General features: G+C 39.4%; 3 protein-coding genes across 3 annotated transcripts in view; 1 reads left to right on the plus strand and 2 right to left on the minus strand.

Moving 5' to 3' along the window:
* LOC137879855 (serine/threonine-protein kinase N2-like) overlaps positions 1 to 5,878 on the plus strand; it is a 30,481-nt gene extending 24,603 nt beyond the window's left edge. The window contains exon 20 of the mRNA XM_068720786.1: positions 408 to 5,878. Within this exon, the coding sequence (XP_068576887.1) occupies positions 408 to 611 (204 nt within the window). The 3' untranslated portion in view covers positions 612 to 5,878. The remainder of the gene's footprint in view (positions 1 to 407) is intronic.
* On the minus strand, positions 5,865 to 11,045 carry zdhhc12a (zinc finger DHHC-type palmitoyltransferase 12a). The gene is made up of 5 exons (XM_068720784.1): positions 10,727 to 11,045; positions 9,679 to 9,812; positions 9,147 to 9,227; positions 8,557 to 8,723; positions 5,865 to 7,603 (listed from the first exon to the last, which is right to left on the minus strand). The coding sequence occupies exons 1-5, from the start codon at positions 10,821 to 10,823 to the stop codon at positions 7,288 to 7,290; spliced, it is 795 nt and encodes a 264-aa protein (XP_068576885.1). The 5' UTR covers positions 10,824 to 11,045; the 3' UTR covers positions 5,865 to 7,287.
* Positions 11,046 to 11,953: 908 nt separating this feature from the next.
* The window catches only part of slc25a25a (solute carrier family 25 member 25a), a 7,963-nt gene continuing 1,152 nt past the window's right edge, over positions 11,954 to 18,764 (minus strand). The window contains exons 2-10 of the mRNA XM_068720898.1: positions 17,628 to 17,754; positions 17,433 to 17,520; positions 17,227 to 17,338; positions 15,623 to 15,781; positions 14,731 to 14,883; positions 14,521 to 14,628; positions 14,247 to 14,414; positions 13,975 to 14,125; positions 11,954 to 13,418 (exon numbers count right to left, since the gene is read on the minus strand). Coding sequence (XP_068576999.1) covers positions 13,234 to 13,418; positions 13,975 to 14,125; positions 14,247 to 14,414; positions 14,521 to 14,628; positions 14,731 to 14,883; positions 15,623 to 15,781; positions 17,227 to 17,338; positions 17,433 to 17,520; positions 17,628 to 17,754 — 1,251 coding nt within the window. The 3' untranslated portion in view covers positions 11,954 to 13,233. The remainder of the gene's footprint in view (positions 13,419 to 13,974; positions 14,126 to 14,246; positions 14,415 to 14,520; positions 14,629 to 14,730; positions 14,884 to 15,622; positions 15,782 to 17,226; positions 17,339 to 17,432; positions 17,521 to 17,627; positions 17,755 to 18,764) is intronic.

An 18,764-nucleotide genomic window follows, 5' to 3' on the forward strand; every position in this document is an offset into this window, starting at 1 on the left:
GTTGGCACATCAAAGCTGTGAGAAACACTTTCCACTAAATTATTGGATCCTTTGTGACTGAAAACTGTTACTTTAATAATTTAATTTATGGGCATAATGTATGGATGTATTACAGTACTAATACCACACTGTGAAAATATTCCACTAAGTAAAAGTCTTGCATTAAAAACCTTACTGAAGTGAAAAATAACATGTTCCCTGTCAGTTTTTTTACTATTTTATCTGATTAATGGATTAATATTCTGCTGCATTAATATGTATGTTGCATTGTGACTCCTTTATATCCTGTTGTTTAGTTTAATCTACATCAATGCATCATATTCTATAAGATCATCATATGTTTGCCTCTAAAAAGAACAAACAGCCTGTTTCCAGCTTTGTGACATGATGACACCTTCATCTTTCAGACCATTGACTGGGAAGCCCTTCTGGCCAAGAAAGTGAAGCCGCCCTTCCTGCCGTCAATCAAAGAGTCGATGGACGTCGGCAACTTTGACAGCGAGTTCACTCGACTCCAGCCGATCATGTCGCCTCCCTCCAAACCCTTCGTCCTCTCCGCCGAGCAGCAGGAAGCCTTCGCAGACTTCGACTTCTGCGCCTTGCATGGATGAAGGACGAGCTGAAAGAAGGACCAGGGTGGGACAATTTAGTTTGTGGCCGAGAAAGTTTGTCTACTTCAGAGGACCAAGTGTCATCTTTTACGTATAAATGCAAAGTAAAATAGTTAAAGTGCTAGCTCCTTTGATTAGTTATTTATTTGAATTAAAAGATGAAATGTTGAGCCTTTTAGCAAGAACATTGTTCATTACAACCACTAATGTGACATGAGTAAACTTCTTTACAAACTCACTTTATGGTAACTTGTAATGGCCGCTGGCCGTCATAGTTTTGGAGTTTATAGACTTAATTGATTCATTAAAAAAAAGGACAGATTAAAGGAACATTTCAACTTTTTAGGAATTAGTCTTATTTCCTTTCTTGCTGAGAGTTACAGTAGATGAGAAGATTGATACCGGTAAACACAAGGCTACTGGTTAGCTTAGCTTAGCACAAAGACTGGACCAATTAGGGGGCCAATTAGCTAGTCTAGCTAAGCCCCCGCTAGCTGTTTCCCCCCGTTTCCAGTCTTTGTGCTAAGCTAAGCTAATTGACTGCTGGTGGTAGCTTAAAATGTATTATTAAATTATTAAATTATTTGCATAAAAAGCACTAAAAGTACTCATTATACAGAATGGCCCATTTAAGAAACTATATATATATTACTGGATTATAATTATTGATGTATTTATCACTTTAATGTTGCAGCTGTGAGCTCATTTGAAGTATTTCAGGGTAGATTAAACTATAATAATACATCATAATTTATAAGTTGATTTATATTTTGTATTATTAATGTCAATATGCAAAGTAACTAAAGCTGTCAGACAAATGCAGTATAAGTGAAGTAGCATGAAATGGAAACACTCTAAAACGTATATTAAAATATAAATATTTGAGTAAGAGTACTTATATTTATTTCCACAACTAAAGAAGGTTTCCCACCCTGGTCTTGAAAGCACCACCAACTAAACGAACACTTTGAGTATTTCTGCAGCTCAACCATTTTCAAACAGGACGATCCAATGGCTGATTTTGCTGACTGTTCTCACCACCATCCGATCGGCAGCTGATCGAATAAACCAGGCAGCATCTTCTTTATTTGTTTTGTTTTTAACAGAGCAAAAGAAAGTGATTATAACCCTTTATATTCTCTGTAGAGAGTCAAGCTTTGTTGTCACTGTTCCAGCAGTAATACAACTCACCTGTTCCTGCTATTAAGAATTTATTTAAGAGATCTGGTCAGGTGAAATGTTGTACAAACAGATACAGGATGCTTGAAGAGCTTATATCATTATCACCACATATTTATTACTCATTAATGTTTAATTTCAATACTCCGGTACTGAATAACTAAATCTTAAATTACAATGGCAGTGCGGTACATTTCGTAAAGCTCCAACTAGGTATTTATTGTTAAGACTGTCAAGAGATGTATTAAGTTATTCATTTTTGAGGTTGAAGTTTAGGAAACATCCTGTCTTTCAGTCAGTATTGATGAGCCTCTGCATGCATACAGTGTTCCTGCGTTTGACGTCATAATTTCCGTCACTTTTCCTCTTGCTTCACTACATAACGTTCCAACTTTTGCACCGGATACACCCAGTAGTTTAGGCAGCTACTGCCTGGACTCTGTAGGAGTCTGTGAGATGCCTTATGTTGCCACATAAATGTATTAAATTATGATTGTCATGCCTCTCTGAAAGTTAACGCATACTTTAATGCTGAGTTGTATTCACTTGCAGTGCAGTGCACCAGCAGTTGTGGTTGCCTCAGTTGATGGTGCATCATTTGTGACTTTTACGTAATTATCTGGTGTGGTAAAAGGAAATGTCTGATGGATCGTGACAACTTAAAATCACATTGGAAAACTACAACAGTGCAAAGAGGAACGACACTGACTGAAAGACACTTGATGGAAAATTTCATTAAAGCAAACCAAAAGATTTAAATCAATCGTCTAAAACACCTCTGAAAGTCCCAGAAAATCACCAAATTTGAATTTATTGCAGAGCTATGAACTGCATTTATTAATATTAATAGAGTGCAGATAAGCAGATTTATCTGTATTGGCAAGTGTGTCAGCCAATAAGCAAAATGTCAAACGCTGTAGGCCTAAATATCTCTGTCACAATTCTTTAAACAACAAATTCATATGGTGTTACATTTTTTTAATTTAAAGCATATATTGATAAAGATCCGTGATTGTTCGGGTCGTAATAGTTACTACCCCAAAACTTTAACAATTTTAACTCTTACTGGCTATAATAACTACACCGCTAGCTAAACTAGCTAGGAAACTAAGTCACTGCTAATATTCTTATGCTAACGCTAACTGCAACCATTGAAACCATAACTATTAGAATTAGTCATGTTAGATGAAAGTTAGGTTACTTAACTAATGCCAACTGCTACTACTGAAACCATAGCTGTTAGTGTTAGTCATGTCAAATAAAATGTACTTGACTAACAGTAACTGATACATAAACCATAGCTTTTAGCATTAGTCATGTTAGATAAAAGTGACTTAACTAATGCTAACTGCTACTACCTAAACCATGGCAGTTAGCATTAGTCTTGTTAGATAAAAGTGACTTAATGCTAACTGCTACTACTTAAACCATAGCAGTTCGCATTAGTCATGTTAGATACAAGTTGGACTACTTTACTAATGCTAACTGCTACTACTTAAACCACAGCAGTTAGTATTAGTCATGTTAGATAAAAGTTAGGCTACTTAAGTAATGCTAGCTGCTATTACTGCAACCATAGCTATTAGCATTATTCACGTCAAATAAAATGCATTTGACTTACACTACTTAAACCATAACAGTTAGCATTAGTCAAGACAAATTAAATGTACTTGCCTAACGTTAATGCTAACTGATACTAATTTTATGGTTATGAAATTTATCATTTTGACTATTAAAATATTGTTTCTTCAAGACTACATTGTAGAACCATCTTAGAAAACATTACATAAAGACATAAAAACAGCTAAATAACGGTGAACTAGTTAAATAATTGGGATCAGCTAAACTTAAACTCAATCTCATGTACTGAATTTACTTTTAAAGTTAAAACATTATCGCCATTTGAAATAAACATATAAATCGAATTATTACCACTAATAACCAGCCGTAGCCTCTTCAAGCATCCTGAGTGTTGGAGATATCCAGCTTGCTTTGTGGCCTTTGCTTATTATATATTTATTTACGATATATTTATCCTTAGGTACAGTTTGTGCTGCCATTTCTATGCATCACTGTGACAGGCTTCGCCCACTGCCTTGACCAAATGAAATGAAACAAGAAGCTAACCCAATTTCTGGTGACAAGTTTTTTAAAGCATAGGAAATGTTTAATGTACTCGTCAAGTCCTTCCCTCGTAAAGCAAAGACGCATTCACATATCAGTCTCCACCTGGCCAACTGTTTTTCCGTTACAACAGTAGAAGTGCATGGCACCGTGGTGAACTTGTGCACTAGAAATCCTGTAAATGCTAGCGATATATATATATAAAAAAAGAGAAGCCATAGAGAACCTAACATAGCCATAATAGTAAGAAAAATATCTGTATTTTGTATGTAGCAAATCATATTCTGTGATACTAAAGCTCTTATGATGTCAGTGCAATAAAAGAAGAGGAGTGACAGGGACGAAAGATGGCCAAGTGCACCCAAGAAATCCCCAATATTTCCTTTCAGCTCGGTTATAACACAATAAGGAGAGAGCTTGGGGAACTATTGGGCACTAGAATTAGATAGGGGACTTTATAGAGCAACTTAACACCAAATCTACTTTTAAGAGTTAGTAATTTATATGTACAGTCATTTTTATTGTACTATTAGTTGACTTTGTCCCTGTATTTATTGTTCACAGCAGTTCTTTGTCTTTTTTTTTCGAGATAAATATTGAGTAAATCTGTTATCTAGATCAACAGAAATCTGTGACATTTCCTTGTACTCCACGCCCCACAAGTACAAGACAATGTCATGTCAAATTGGGTCAGTTTGGAAAGTTATAACCGACTGCCAAGGACGCTGGAAACGCAGGTTGGATTACATACCGTCATCCAGGAGTCTTTGAGCTGTAATTGTGCAAGTATTTCTTGTTTGGAGTTGGAATTTGGAAAGAGATGAGAGATTGTGCCACAGAAAGTAGGTTAGGTTGCAGTTACACATACTTCAAACACAAGCTTTTGGCCTCCAGTGTAAACAACTACACTAATTAAGACTAAGACAAAACAAACTGTATGGAAGTGTTTACAGACGACAAAAGTGTGAGGACAAGACAAATTTGAGCACCAACGAGAACGAGCAACTTTGTTCATAGCAAGCCAAGAGAAGCCATACTGTTTGCTTAAACGTTTAAACAACTCATCTTTCAATTCATCAATCACGGTTTTGTCGTCACTCATGCACAAATTACAGTTCGGAGCCTGAGCTCTCGCTCATTTTGTCATTTATTGACTTCCATGAAGAGGGAGAAATTATTTGTCAAGAGCATGGACTATATATAAGAAATGGACGTAGTCATCGGGACGTCACCCATTGGTTTGTGGACTGATGTTATGAAGCCTTGAGTTCTGCGATTTTGCCGTCGCCATCTTGGATTACTCATAAAGCATACTAAATCATACCCTGCTTTATGGTCTGTTTGACTCTAAATGGAAATGGATGCATAATTTACTAAATGAACATCATGCTGTATTGAAGACGACTTGAAACTAGAGATTGAGACCATAAACTCATGTTTACAATGTTTACTGAGGTAATAAATCAAGAGAGACGTAGAGTCATTTTCTCATAGACTTCTATACAACCAGAGGAGTCGCCCCCTGATGGACAGTAGAGAGAATACAGTTTTAAGGCACTTCCGCATCAGCTTCACTCGGCAGAACCGGAGGTTGCCGCCTGGTCCAGAGCTCTGATTTGGCTTTAAGTTGTAACAGGGTGTTAAGTTGCTCTCTAAACAAATAGGAAGCCTGTCCTGAAACTGAAAGGTTAAAAAAAAAACACAGTATGTTCTGCTGAAGTGTCTCTGAGCAAGACACTGAACCCCTCCACTGGCTTTGGTGAAGGCTTTATGAATAAAATATAAGCAGCCGGCGTTCATTTAGCTGCTGTAGCACTTTAAGTTTATGCTGCTGAATATTACATGTTACTTATGTGTCAGTACTGTATTTATATATATGTGTATGTATGTATGTATGTGAAGCACCCTGACGAGGAATGTCAGTCTGTACAGAAGAACTCGACAACAACATGCATATCATCAGTGTTTTAATGTACTCTTGTTGTCAATAAATACAAACAGAACAAATACAGTAAACTAAAAAGTTGTAAAATAATTGTGACGATTATCTAAAAATGTAATTATTGAAAAAAGAATGTTAACAGTAAAACATAATAAATAAACCAAAGGCACAAGACATAAAGGCCATTAGTGTTGTATTGTGGAGGTCACCGCTCTCATGAGGCAACAGAGACATTTACAGAAGAGAATGTGGTGACCACACCTGAGAGAAAAAGACAGAGTAGTTTTTGTTTCTTTCAATCAACAGAACTGCCTGAAAATACAGTTTTTTAGTAAAATGCATTTCTGTGTTTGTGGACTTAAATATCACCTCATAACTGTTCAGTTTTGTGTACAAAATCCAGTGATGTTCAAAACATACTTTAGTCAGAAAAGGGTCTCTAGTTATTAAAAATGAATAAGCAAAAAAAAGCCTCCAAACTGCTCTCGGTCCAAGTGTGGTTGTATGAGGTACTTATCCGTGGTCAGTGTATTACATATAGAGGTTGGAGTTTGTTTGTTTGATTTTGGGGAATCCAAACTAACGACCAGCAACTACACCGTGTTCTGAGAGGTAAAATTTATGTTTTTGTGAATGGAGTCTGGTGGCTTTGAAGAGATCAAAGATAACAGCTTCAGCTCCTCCGTCATAAAGGTCTGTCTGACAGCAAGGTAAAGAAAATATTCTAAATGTAACGTACACTTAAACTGATGTTTATTCTTTTAGGTGTCTAGAATAAAATAAAATACCTCATACAACCCCCACTTCAAAAAATATGAACTATCTTTTTAAGTGAATATTCAGGAACTATCTGGAAATACTGAAGGACAGAAAATCACCTGCGGTGGAAGAAGTTTATCAGATATTTACTAAATAAAAGTAGTATAGAAACACTCTGTTTCAGGTAAAAGTAAAATTCTTACTTCTAGGTACTCTATTTGATATTCAGAGCATTACTATAGCATCAGATGACTATTAAGTATGAAAAATACATGATGACCCTCACTTTTTCGACTTAAAAAAAGACTTGTGATTTGGGGACAGCCCTAAGCCAAAGAACATGAACGTCTGCAGTCCATTCGATAGCTTTTGAGGTGTCAAAGTGGTGGAACCACTAAAAAACAGGCCGACACTGTAAAAATGTGTTTGTACTCAAAAGCCAGTAAAGCAACGTATCATGTTTTATCTGTATCAAAAATTTGGTACAAATTTGCAAACTATAACCAGCTTGAATGCTGTAATTGGTTTAAAGTCTGTGTGTCAAACAGGTAGTTTTTGGTCCACTTCAGTTGTAAACTGTTACTCAAAAGGAAACATAAAACAATTTAAATCTCTGCTACTGAGGTTAAAAAGTGGTTTGCTCTCCCTGAAAGTGTTCGTCCTGTTGGAGGTTCAGACAGAATTGGGCGTGTTTCTGTCGTACGTCTGCTCCCACACCACCGTCCTGCAGGCGCAGAAGAAATCCCACAGGTTGCAGACGACCCCGCGGTCGAACGGGTTCTGCTCGTCGCCGCAGTTCTTCAGGTAGGAGATCCGGTGGCGCGACATGAACTCCCAGGTGGTGCAGTTGACGGAGACCAGGTAGAGGTGGCAGCCCAGCAGCAGCACCACCACCAGGGAGAAAACACCAACGACGGCCAGCGCCGCCAGCAGGAACCCATTTGCTCTGAACCACGGCTCCCATGAGACACTGGGGGAGATGCCAGACCTGGAAGATAGTGTTAGGACAAATACTATTATTATTTTAATATTAAATAATGATATGAACAATGGCAATACTCAATGCAAAGTGTCCCAGATTATACTAAGACCTTTTCTTCTGTGGATTTAACGCAGATCTATACATTCATTCATTATCATTTAGATTAGATTTACAGTCATTAAGTCTGAAAAACCTCACAATTACTATTCTTTCTTAGCACTTACTGTATCTTGAAGACAAAGTGCACATTAGCAAGTTACCTGTAGTTAGCTGGTTAGCATAACTAACCTTTAAATTAGCTGCACTATACCCACTTATAATAACGGTAAAGTCCTGCTGCTGGCTATTTCCAAATCATGTCCCCTCATCCCAGCATCTGGAGAAACTCATATGCTAACTTCTTGTCACTTAGACCAGCTGTTCCCAAACCTTTTTGCCCTGCACCATTCAAAAGGAAGCTCTTAGGACCACTAATCACCAGGTAGATAACACGTCTACCTGCTCTGACACGGCTACATTTGAATATCTAATATCTAAAGCTTTAAAGTAATTTGTGAGAAAAAGAGGGGCCAAGATTAGAGGAAAGTCTGATTACTTTGTGAGGTTTTTCTTCTCATGCTTTCCTCCTCTGTTAATCATCTTGTTCTCTAGCTCTACTCACCGAGGTTTAATCCAACCAGTGGGCTGATTATCAAATATACTATATAAGCCTGCTGGATCGATATCTAAAATGAGGATCGCTTGAACTTTGAAATCGTACCTGAGCAACTCATTAAAGCGTCGGTTTACCAAACGTAAACAGAGATTAATCAATTAAATTAACATGTTTCCTAATTCGACCTGATGTTGCAGCGATAAACCTCCAGAACAGAGTGCTCTGTCACCATGTGATCATTTCTCACTGAGCCACAGTGCGGCCTGCCGTCCACCAGATGAGGACATTTATCTTAAAGACGTACAGAGCGATGTGGACCGCCCACAGCAGAGCGAGAAGCTGCACCAGCAGGTAGACGATGAACCAGCGGTGGTTCCTCTCTCCCACGCAGTTCTCGATCCAGGGGCAGTGGTGGTCGAAGCGACGGACGCAGCGCTTACACGTCTGACAATGCTTCGCTCTCATTGGCTGCTGCTCAAAAAAGAAAGAGGGGGGGGGGGGGGGGGGGGGGGTGCTACAAGTTAAACCCCTCAGAGTGGAGCAGTGGATATAATGGATACAAGCAATGTGTCAAAATACTGATTGAACTCAATGTTCCACCATATTGAACATGTTGTCGGACAGAGTGTTACCAAAGCTGCATTATTACTACAAAAACAAATGAATAAAACCCCAATATAAATACAAACACATTAGGAGAATATAACGCGTGTGTAAAAACACAGCAACGAGAAAAAGAAGATCTGTGTTCAAGCTCGACAAGTTGGAGTCACGTGTACGAGTCACGTGTAGTCACGTTTACGAACACGTGACTACGCAGACGTGTCAACCACAAACTGGAGTTGGATTTCAGATTTCAGTTCACAGAGTTTGAGTTGGCAGCAGCTGGTTTACCTGCAGCAGGCAGTATCCACAGCGCCGCAGCCGAGGGGTCGAAGACTGAGGAATCATCGACTCCATTTCCTCATTTGAACCCTGAACACAACACAGACGGACATGGGTCACAGGAGAACACACACATACCAACACTGGGACCTTTACATAGAGGACTATACACTCATTGTACTACACATTTGACAAAAACATAGTTTCTATAAATATATGTTTCTAGATTAGCTCCTCCCTACTAAGAAGCTAAGAAAATGAACTTCCACAGACTATAAAACGTGTGATCGGGAGACAAGATGTTCCATTGTGGTAGACATCTTTGTCACAGTTGCATTATTATCACATCGTCATGTCGCTGAAAACACAAAGAGTTGTTTGTTTTTTGATGGTGGAAAGCTCCAGAATTTGAGACCTGGGATTTATCTGCTGAACAGTAACCAATACATTGCAATAAACAGAAATACACATTTATTTTTCATGGTGTGATCTGTGTCTGCTTGGTTCTATGTGACATGGGTTTTGTTTCAGTTTATCTCACCTTAACAGTGTCAGTGAGAACGAAGCCAGGGTCCATTAAGGAAACAGCAAAGTACAAGAGCACCGACAGCATGACCAGCAGGAAGAAGAGAACCGGCAGCAGCAGCTCTCCTCGCTCCTCACACTTACGCAAATCTGCGCACACACACACACACACACACACACACACACACACACACACACACACACACACACACACAAAAGAGCGTATAATATTACAATAACCAAACACCAGGATGATGTTCATATTAAAAAGGGGTCCGCCACCAATTTTACTACTTTGGTTGTGAAAAAATAAGTTAGTAATGTCTACTGTGGTTTTAAAAAAATGAGTCTGAGAATAACCCAGATGGGTTCTAATAAGAGACGTTATTACATAATGGAAAATGTAAAATCAAGTGTTTTACGAGAGTTCGTTTCAGGCAACTTTCTACTTTACTACATTTCAGACAGAAATATTGTACTTTGTACTGCATTGCATTTATCTGACAGCTTTAGTGAACACAACACACACACATAGATCTTCTAAGATATGATGCTTTTGGTATAAATCAAGCTACCTGATAGCTGAAACAAATGACAGAAAAGTCAAATTAGCAACTACTTAGCCCGTAGTTGAAGTCAAATGTATGAATGTAGCTTCACAAATGTAGATATTTACTGCTTTTAAATTTGAATTATTTACAGTAAATCCATTTTAAAGAATTGAGTATTTTTGCTTGTAATACTTTAAGTATATTTTCCTGATTATACTTGCATACTTTTACATGTGGAGAGTGTTTCTCCAGCATGGGTTAGACAGATAGATAGATAGATAGATAGATAGATAGTTATATAAATAGATAGTTCTATAGATAGATAGATAGATAGATACTTTATTAATAACATTTGTTCGCTACAGCAGCAATTATGGTACAGGTAAGCAATCAAAGTAACAGAGTAAATAATTACAAATATTGAGTATAAAAATGCAAAATGTATACAATAAAATAGAATAATATTAAATAAACTAACTAAACAGTGAATAAATACATTTTGATTGAACTTACCGGTGTTGTGCAGGAACAGTATGAGTGTTATGACCCACGTGAGCAGGGTGTGTGAGGCCCGAACCAGAAACCCGGTCCGGAACATGTTCTGGACCATTTTAAATACCTTCTTTTAGCACCGCTGCTAACTAGCTAGCCTCGTTAGCAACAACATCCCATAGTGGTTTTACGACATTAAATCAAAAAATATAAAAATCAAATACATCTTAACTATGTTAGTTAATCACATACGTAGTTTATAAAGTTATCATGTAGCTAATAACAGAAATAAATGCGTATTTTATATTTGTTTTCTCTGGTTCTTTATCATCCATCCTGATGTCTGCTCTTCCGTGTTTTGGTACGGAAGCCTGCGAAGGCAGAAATAGGCGAACTGAAGTATGCGCGGAAGAAAAGTCAAACGAGTTATATTAATAGTTAATCCATATGATGTATAATAACCACCACCATGGAGAATTAAAGCCGCCTTAATGATTTATTAATAAATACAATATGTTAAGAAATTCAGGTTCCTTTAATGTTTGATGTTTTAGTTCCATGTTAGTAACTTAAGTTATAAAAAGTACATTTACCTCTGAGACATAGTGGACTAGATGTATAAAGTAACATAAAAAGAAATACTTGAGTACAAGTACTTTAACTAAGTAAATGTTCTTAGTTACTTTCAACCACTGACGTCAATTTGTGTTATATAACAACACTTTACAACTCAGGGTCTAATCCACCCTGTTTAAAGTGTTTGTGTTTACATATAATCTCCACAATGAAAGAACGTAACGATGGTCACAAAATAATTTAAATGTACTGAAATATTTTAGACATTTTTACTAAATTGCTTGTGTCAGGAGCAACTAAAGCAGTTTAGTAAGTAGACATTTTTAAATAGCAAGAGACAGTCTCCACATAATCACTTGTTTTAAGCAAAGCATTTTAAGACTAGAAGGGTTTGTTCAGTTAATTTGCATTTATTTTAATTACTCCATGTATCCAATAGCATTAATGTGAAATAACTTTTAATATAGAAAATCTATTGTATAACTCCTAATCACTGTGTGTGTGATATATATATATATATATATATATATATATATATAAAAACAAAAAGACAAAAAATAAACATCTTGGCTCTGCAGTCTATCTACAGACTTAGACGTTGTGATAATAAAGTGTTTTGTACAGAATCACACAACTTTTACATCTAAAAAGGAAGAGATCAGAGACTCAGCATTACAAGAATTTGCATTTATTTTGCATCAAAGTGGTCCATTAAAACAAGACTAAAACTCATTCTTTACAAAAGAATTAAATCTTAATACCTGGATCGATCTGACGTTCATGCGGAACCCTTTTCCAGCATTAATTAAAGTGCATTTAAAGTCGCCCGTCTTTTTCAACGTATAAATGTTGTGAAAGGAGAACTGTGTGCTCTTCTGTGAGTTGAGCAAACATTTGCCCTTAAACCTGAGGTGAACATTAAGACATTTATACCTTTAAAAAAAGAAGAAAAATTGGGCAAAAAAAACCCCCATCTACACACGTCAACAGATATAATCTGAAACTTGAAATATATTTTTCAGTGTCTCCAACAGAGCCACAGTGACTTAAGTACAAACTCCAAACTAGTTTTCAACATGTCACCAGACAACTTCTTTTACTGTTTCATAGCCACATGTTAAGGCTGTTATCCGTTACCCCCCCCCCCCCCACCCACCTGAATACAACAATAACTGCATTTCTTTATATCAAATCACACATTTGGCTCTTCAGACAGGAAACATTCAGCATTGAACCTCCACTCTACTCAACAGTAAAAATAATAAATACAGGACGGATAAAATAAATACTCAGAAAATCCTGTTCATTCATTCTTTCATGTCGGGGGGGCTGAAGAGAAAATCAAACTCACGTGTGCAAAAATCCTCTCGTATTAGGAACAATCATTTCTTCTCATAGGCAGAACAGTTTATAATAAAACTTCTCAAAGAGAATATTAATGCTATATCTGCCGTGTAAAAATAATAATAAAGTACTCTGCATGAATGAGTTGTTTTTCGTGGAGTTGCGCAACACGATTGCTGGTGATGCATCTTAAAAAAAATATAGATTCACTTTAAGTTTACAATGTCACGCCAACATGAGACACAAACAAAAACAGAGTGTTTGCTCAGACACCAAAACTCAAAATGACAGGAAGACGAAAAACACTTGGTCCTCGATTTACATAAATCACTCACATTTGTTGTTTCATTGTCTGTCGACACAACTTCTTTAAAAAAAACAAAAAAACAAACATAAATAGCAGCAGTCACACTCCCAACAACCTGAGCTCACAGAGTTCATATCCTTCACCTTTCCAGTGTTCAGTTTCCTTTCTCGCGTTTCGTCAGCCGACATTCACAGAATGAGATCGCTCCATGAACCCCTAACGGTCCCTGGGATTACCTAGCATGAGCCCTGGGAGAGCATGGGGGGTTGGGAATTGAAGACAATGACAGTCGGGTTGAGTTTCAGCGTGATTTGACTCCCAGATGCGTCTTCAGGCGCTCGTACACCACGTAGCTGATGCTGACGGCCGGGATGACTTTGAGGAAGTTGGGGGCCAGGCCCCTGTAGAGCCCCGTCGGGCCCTCGGTCTGCAGGATCTGCCTGAAGAGACCCGACATCGTCACCTGCTGGCTGCCCTCGATCGCAGCTGTAAAGATTTAAAAAATACAAAAAGGTTACACTTGGTGTGAGAAATACTACCGCGAAAAAACAAAAACAAAATGTGAGAGGAGCTCCCTGGTTTCTCCTGACTTAAATTAGAGGAACAATTAATTAATTGACAAAAAAAATCTATTATTTTTAGATGGTTTCAGTCATTTTTCAAGCAATCTTTTAGGGTTTTGAACTGTTGGTTGAGATCACGAAATGTCAGCGTCACAATAGGTCGTAGGACATTGTTTTCTGATTTATAAAGCAAACAATCGCTCACTTAAATCTATATATAATTGGCAGATTAATCTCCCTGACTACTTGTTCATTGCAATGGCTTTCTCAAGTATAATCAGGTCAATACTGACAATGAATCATGTGTCTTCTGGTATGAACCCTTTACCACAGAAGCATAAAGACAGGCGTGGTCCTTTAAGGAGCCGCTACATCCTTAAGAAACCTTTTAACTCTACTTCATGTCGTATAATCAGGGTGTATGAAAAGCTAAGACATATAAAAGCATTATATCACAGTGCAGTATATTTAGGGCTCACCTTGTGCTTGCATGCGGGTGCGGACCAGAGCCAGAGGGTAACTGGCGAGCTGACCGCAGGTGCTGGACACGGTGCCGCAGGCCAGCAGGACCATCACGCCCGGGTCGGTGCCGTTGATGCCGTACCGCTGCAGGTAGTTGTTCTTCAACGTCTGAAGAGGGACAGCAACAAGATGAGAATCCTCAGTGTTATTAAAGCTAAAGACTGTAAAGTAGAGACCCGTTGTGGTTTTTAATTAGACAACTGTGTGTGTCCCAACGCTCACTGCTCACCTCGTACACCGCCAGGTCGATGCCTGCGTAGGGGATGATGCCCAACATGTTGGGGACGTAGCCTTTATAAAACGCTCCAAGTCCTTCTCTCTGGAATATCTGCTTGGCACAGTCGGAGATACCGGAGAACTGACCGGTCGTCCTCAGAGCGAGGCGGGTTTTCAGGACCTATGGGGGACAGAGAAAAACTGTTAAGTCTTGAGAACTCTCATATAAAAAGCTTACTGAGGCCTTTTATATTTTTAAAAGCAGATGTAGTTTAGCTGATAATCACCTCCATGGGGTAGATGGTGCTCTGGGCGATCACTCCAGCCAGAGATCCAGCTACAAATCTCTCCATGATGCCCAGAGTCCCTTTTTCACTGCCGATTAATTGTTTAATCTGGAGAAAAGAAAATGCATTTTTACACAAAAACTTTTTTTTTTTTTAAAAAGCACCATGAATTATAAATTTTGAGGTACAGAAACAAGTCGCTGGTCCTACCTGTTCGTAGGCCATGAACTTGAGGGCTGACTCGGGGGCGATTTTGATGATGTTCACTCCGTTGCCTCGCCACAACGACCTCATACCGCCCTCTTTGATCATCTGCATCATCCCCGTCATGATGCACATGTTGTTGGTTCTGGTGCCGTACACCTGGAGGAGGAAGAAGTCGTCAATTAGACACGATCATTAAACTTTATGGAGATTTGATGGCTCCCAAAAACTAGGCCAACTAGGTTAGTTTAATTAAATAACCAGAGTACACATTTCCTAATCGATCGGGGCTCAAAGTTGACATTCCACGCAGCGGCTGACGCACGTCTGGGACGTTGACACAGATTCTGGATCTGCTCAGTTAGACCTTTGTCCTGCTGATGGCGGTGACACGGTCAAGGATGTGACGACCTGATACGTGCGGTCGACGGAGTGGCCTGGTTTTGACTGTTAATCAGCACCTGGACTCTGTGCCTGCCCCCCCCCTCCCATCCCCCACTCTCGTACGCACAATGTTAAACATTAACTTATTTATGGTCCTTAGGTAACTGTCTTGAGCAACTGCTTTCAAGTTTCTCCTCGATTGTGCCACTCGCAGTTATGAAAGAAGCTTAATTGTGCCCTCAAGGATGCAAAATATAGATTTTTAGTGTTTAAATCTCTTGATTTGACTTTTAGGATTGGGTCTGTTTCCACTCGATGTACATTACAGCTAGACAGCTGACAACTGGGTCAAACCCCCCACAAACTGATGCTAATTCTCTACTGCAAAGATAAGAGTTTCCACAATTTCCCCTTCCTCACACGCTGACAAGTTCCCAAACTCCCTCCAAGGCCTGGAAACTCAAGCCATACTTTCCCTTCAGACCTCAGTGAAAGTTTTTGAGTCTCGTCTTACCTGCATCATGACTTTGAGACGGTCCAGTGGAGCAGTGCAGGTCCTGGAAACGGCTCCGGCTCCTCCACCTGCGACCAGGTGCCTCCACCACATACCGGTCTGCTTCTCCTCCACTGTGAAGTCATCAGGCACCATCAGGTTCTCACCCACATCGAATATCTGCCAAGAAGAGTGAGAGAAAACATGAATTATTGGGTAAAGAGCACATCATGAAAAACACAATAAAATTATATTGGAAGAAGAACTTTTATAGCTTTCCTGTCCAGAGACAACAGATCAGAGGAGGTCAAAGTCATGTGGACAACTTCTACAAGATGTTTTAGTAGAACTTCTTGTTTTTATTCATTTGTCTCCTCCACCAGCTCCTGTTCCTAACTAAACACCCAGTTAACCAGCATAAAATCTTCAATAAAAACTTCTGCATATGTCTGCCACAGTAACTGTCAACCCACGTGACTGTCACTGAGCACCAGGTTTGTTTTCACAGAAACCGCAGGTGGAGGTCAAGACTTCAGTAGACACATGCTTTGAAATCTGAGTCTTTAATGTTAGTGAGGCTCCAAAGGCAACAGAAGACAGAATGATCTAGGTCAAGAGCAGAATGCAGACATCGATATGTCTAAAGCAGCAGCTCTGGATCTCAGGGCTCCTTTAACCAGAGTCTCAACTATAGTTTACGGCCAGATATTCATAATTAAATCACAGAAAAACGAGCTGAATGACAATCTTCTGTCAATACAACATTTTTCAGCATGTTTTAATGCTCATTCAGTTCATTATAGATTTGATTCGTCATCATAATATAATTCTATTGAGCCCATTTATTCTTATAATCAGGGGGCACCTGGTAGGGACACTCTAGGACATTGAACCTGTAGTTGCACAGCTCATTAAAACTTTGAGTTTGTGCACACTAAAATGACCCCTTCAGCTAATGTTTCATCAGTATTTTGGCTGCGTCTTGCTCGGCCTCCAGCTCTATTCTTAGCTCCGGTTCAGAGCTCGTCAAGAGTTTCCTCGAGGCTGCTGGACAGCCGTGACATAAAACAGCCGAGATCACTCCGTCCTCCTGCAGGGAGCACACGCTCCATCGCTTCAGTCCGTCCACCTGCTCCGACTGCTCTCTTTTTACATAACAGCTAGACAAATCCCTCCAACGTAATCCTCCCGGAATGCTACCAATTCCTCTCATTGCTTAATAGGGGCTCAATTGCTGACGCACGACTTGTACTGATGGAACCTCTCAGGGAATTTGCTCTTCGGTCGACCTGTTTTTATCACCCCACCCCCACCCCCACACACACACACACAAGAACAACAAGAACGCCCTCTGTACTTTGATTAGTTCCCGCTCAAGTGATACCATTATCGGATGCCCTGATACAATTATCGGTACGTGAAAGAAAATTGATGCAACACCATAATACGATAACAATAGGTGTAATTTTCCAGTTCTTTCTACATTAGTTTTGTCACAAAAAGTTAAACGAATGATTCAGATCGTCCCTGTTTGGGTTCTGATAGTGAAAGAGCACCAATGTTTCAGCTCAGCTGGTCTCTACATCTGTATTTTTGGTGGTTTGGGTTCAGACTACTGAACTCACCGTGGAGTGCTTCCAGTAGAGGATGATCTCAGGAACATTCTCGGTCTTGTCCACCATGGGGTAGTTGCTCCAGTCGCTACTGCCGATCGTTATCATTCCATTCTTATCCATGCTTTAAAAAAGAAAAAACAAACAAAAGTGAGATATTGAGCCCCTCAATTCAACAACCAAGATCTGCGGCGGATGAAATAGATGAATGAATTTACCTCTGAAGGGCTTTCTCCGCATGCTGCGGGGAAATATGCACACCGAGGTCCTGAAGAGACTGCATGAACTCTTTAGGATCAACATGGCCTGAAAAAGGAAACAAAGACAGCTTGTAAGAAACACAAAAGTATCTCACACTGTAGGTGAAGTACCGACAAAGAGAAAGATGAATCTGACACATCAGGTCTTCATACCTGCATTCCTCCTGTTGAGGCTTTTCACCACAAGCTTCAGGTCCTTCTCATAGTCTTGCAGATAGTGAACAAACTCTTCAAAGTCCAGCTGCCCGTCAGAGTTGTTTTCTTCTCTTTTTAGGGTTTTCTGCAAGAAAAAAACAACAACAAAAAACACCGGAAATTAGACATGGTGCTCTTTTCTAAGACAATAGAGGGGTAAACCAAATAAGGGTTTATAATGAGGGTGGCTGAGGGAGAAAGAATTACATTTTATTTCTGCAAAGAAGTGTGGCGATACATCTTTGACACAGTTTCAGAGAGAAACCACAGCAGCAGATGACATCTAGCAGAGGTATGCAGATGAGTCATCTGTGCTGATAGATAATAATCTGACTCAGTTTGTGGAACCGGTACATTTGGTTATGAAATGTGCTTCATGTCTGACTGCCATTCCTGAATACGACTAGAGGTTTAAAAAAGTGGACCGGCTTGTGTTTCACGGCCTCACCGGACAGCATTATGACCCATTTAATGAGCTGAAATGCTCTTGGCGTTCTTGAATGACATCCATTTCTCCAGAACATGGGAGGAGGTCATTAGCAAGCAACACCCTGGTCTATCTTTCACCTCCACTGCAGGACAACCTGCCAACTGTTTCAAATCCAGTCTAAGCTCAAACCTCCTGAGCTAAAAACAAGACGAGGACACCAGCAGTCCAGAAACCCGATCCAGCTGCCCACAGAGCAGGCATATGACCATCGCATTGCAATGATAGTCTGCAGGACATTCTGAATAACCCAGCCAAAGGGGAATGGCAAGTCACACATTTTAAATGTATTGCCATTCCTGCACAAAGTGACATGATAAGTCCTGGTTTGTGTGCTTGTTGAAACCCCAGAGAGAGAAAGCCACAAGTGGCAGTTGACCTTGCTGGAGGCATAATATGCGAACTGAAGTAGTCACAACAAAACACTGAATATATGATTCCTGTGTTGCCATCAGTTAAAGAACAAACAAAATGAACCCTGGCTCAGTGTAAGAACTGAAACTCCTGACGGGTCAACGATAGGATAGAGTTCATTTGTTTTGCAGATGGTGCATGAGTCACAACCAAGTGCAATATTTCAGCACAAAAATCAAGGTTCAGTTCACCGG

This window comes from Cebidichthys violaceus, unplaced genomic scaffold, assembly GCF_023349555.1.
Source record: "Cebidichthys violaceus isolate CVI_PGR_0920_01 unplaced genomic scaffold, fCebVio1.0.p SCAF_26, whole genome shotgun sequence".
Taxonomy (NCBI): domain Eukaryota; kingdom Metazoa; phylum Chordata; class Actinopteri; order Perciformes; family Stichaeidae; genus Cebidichthys; species Cebidichthys violaceus.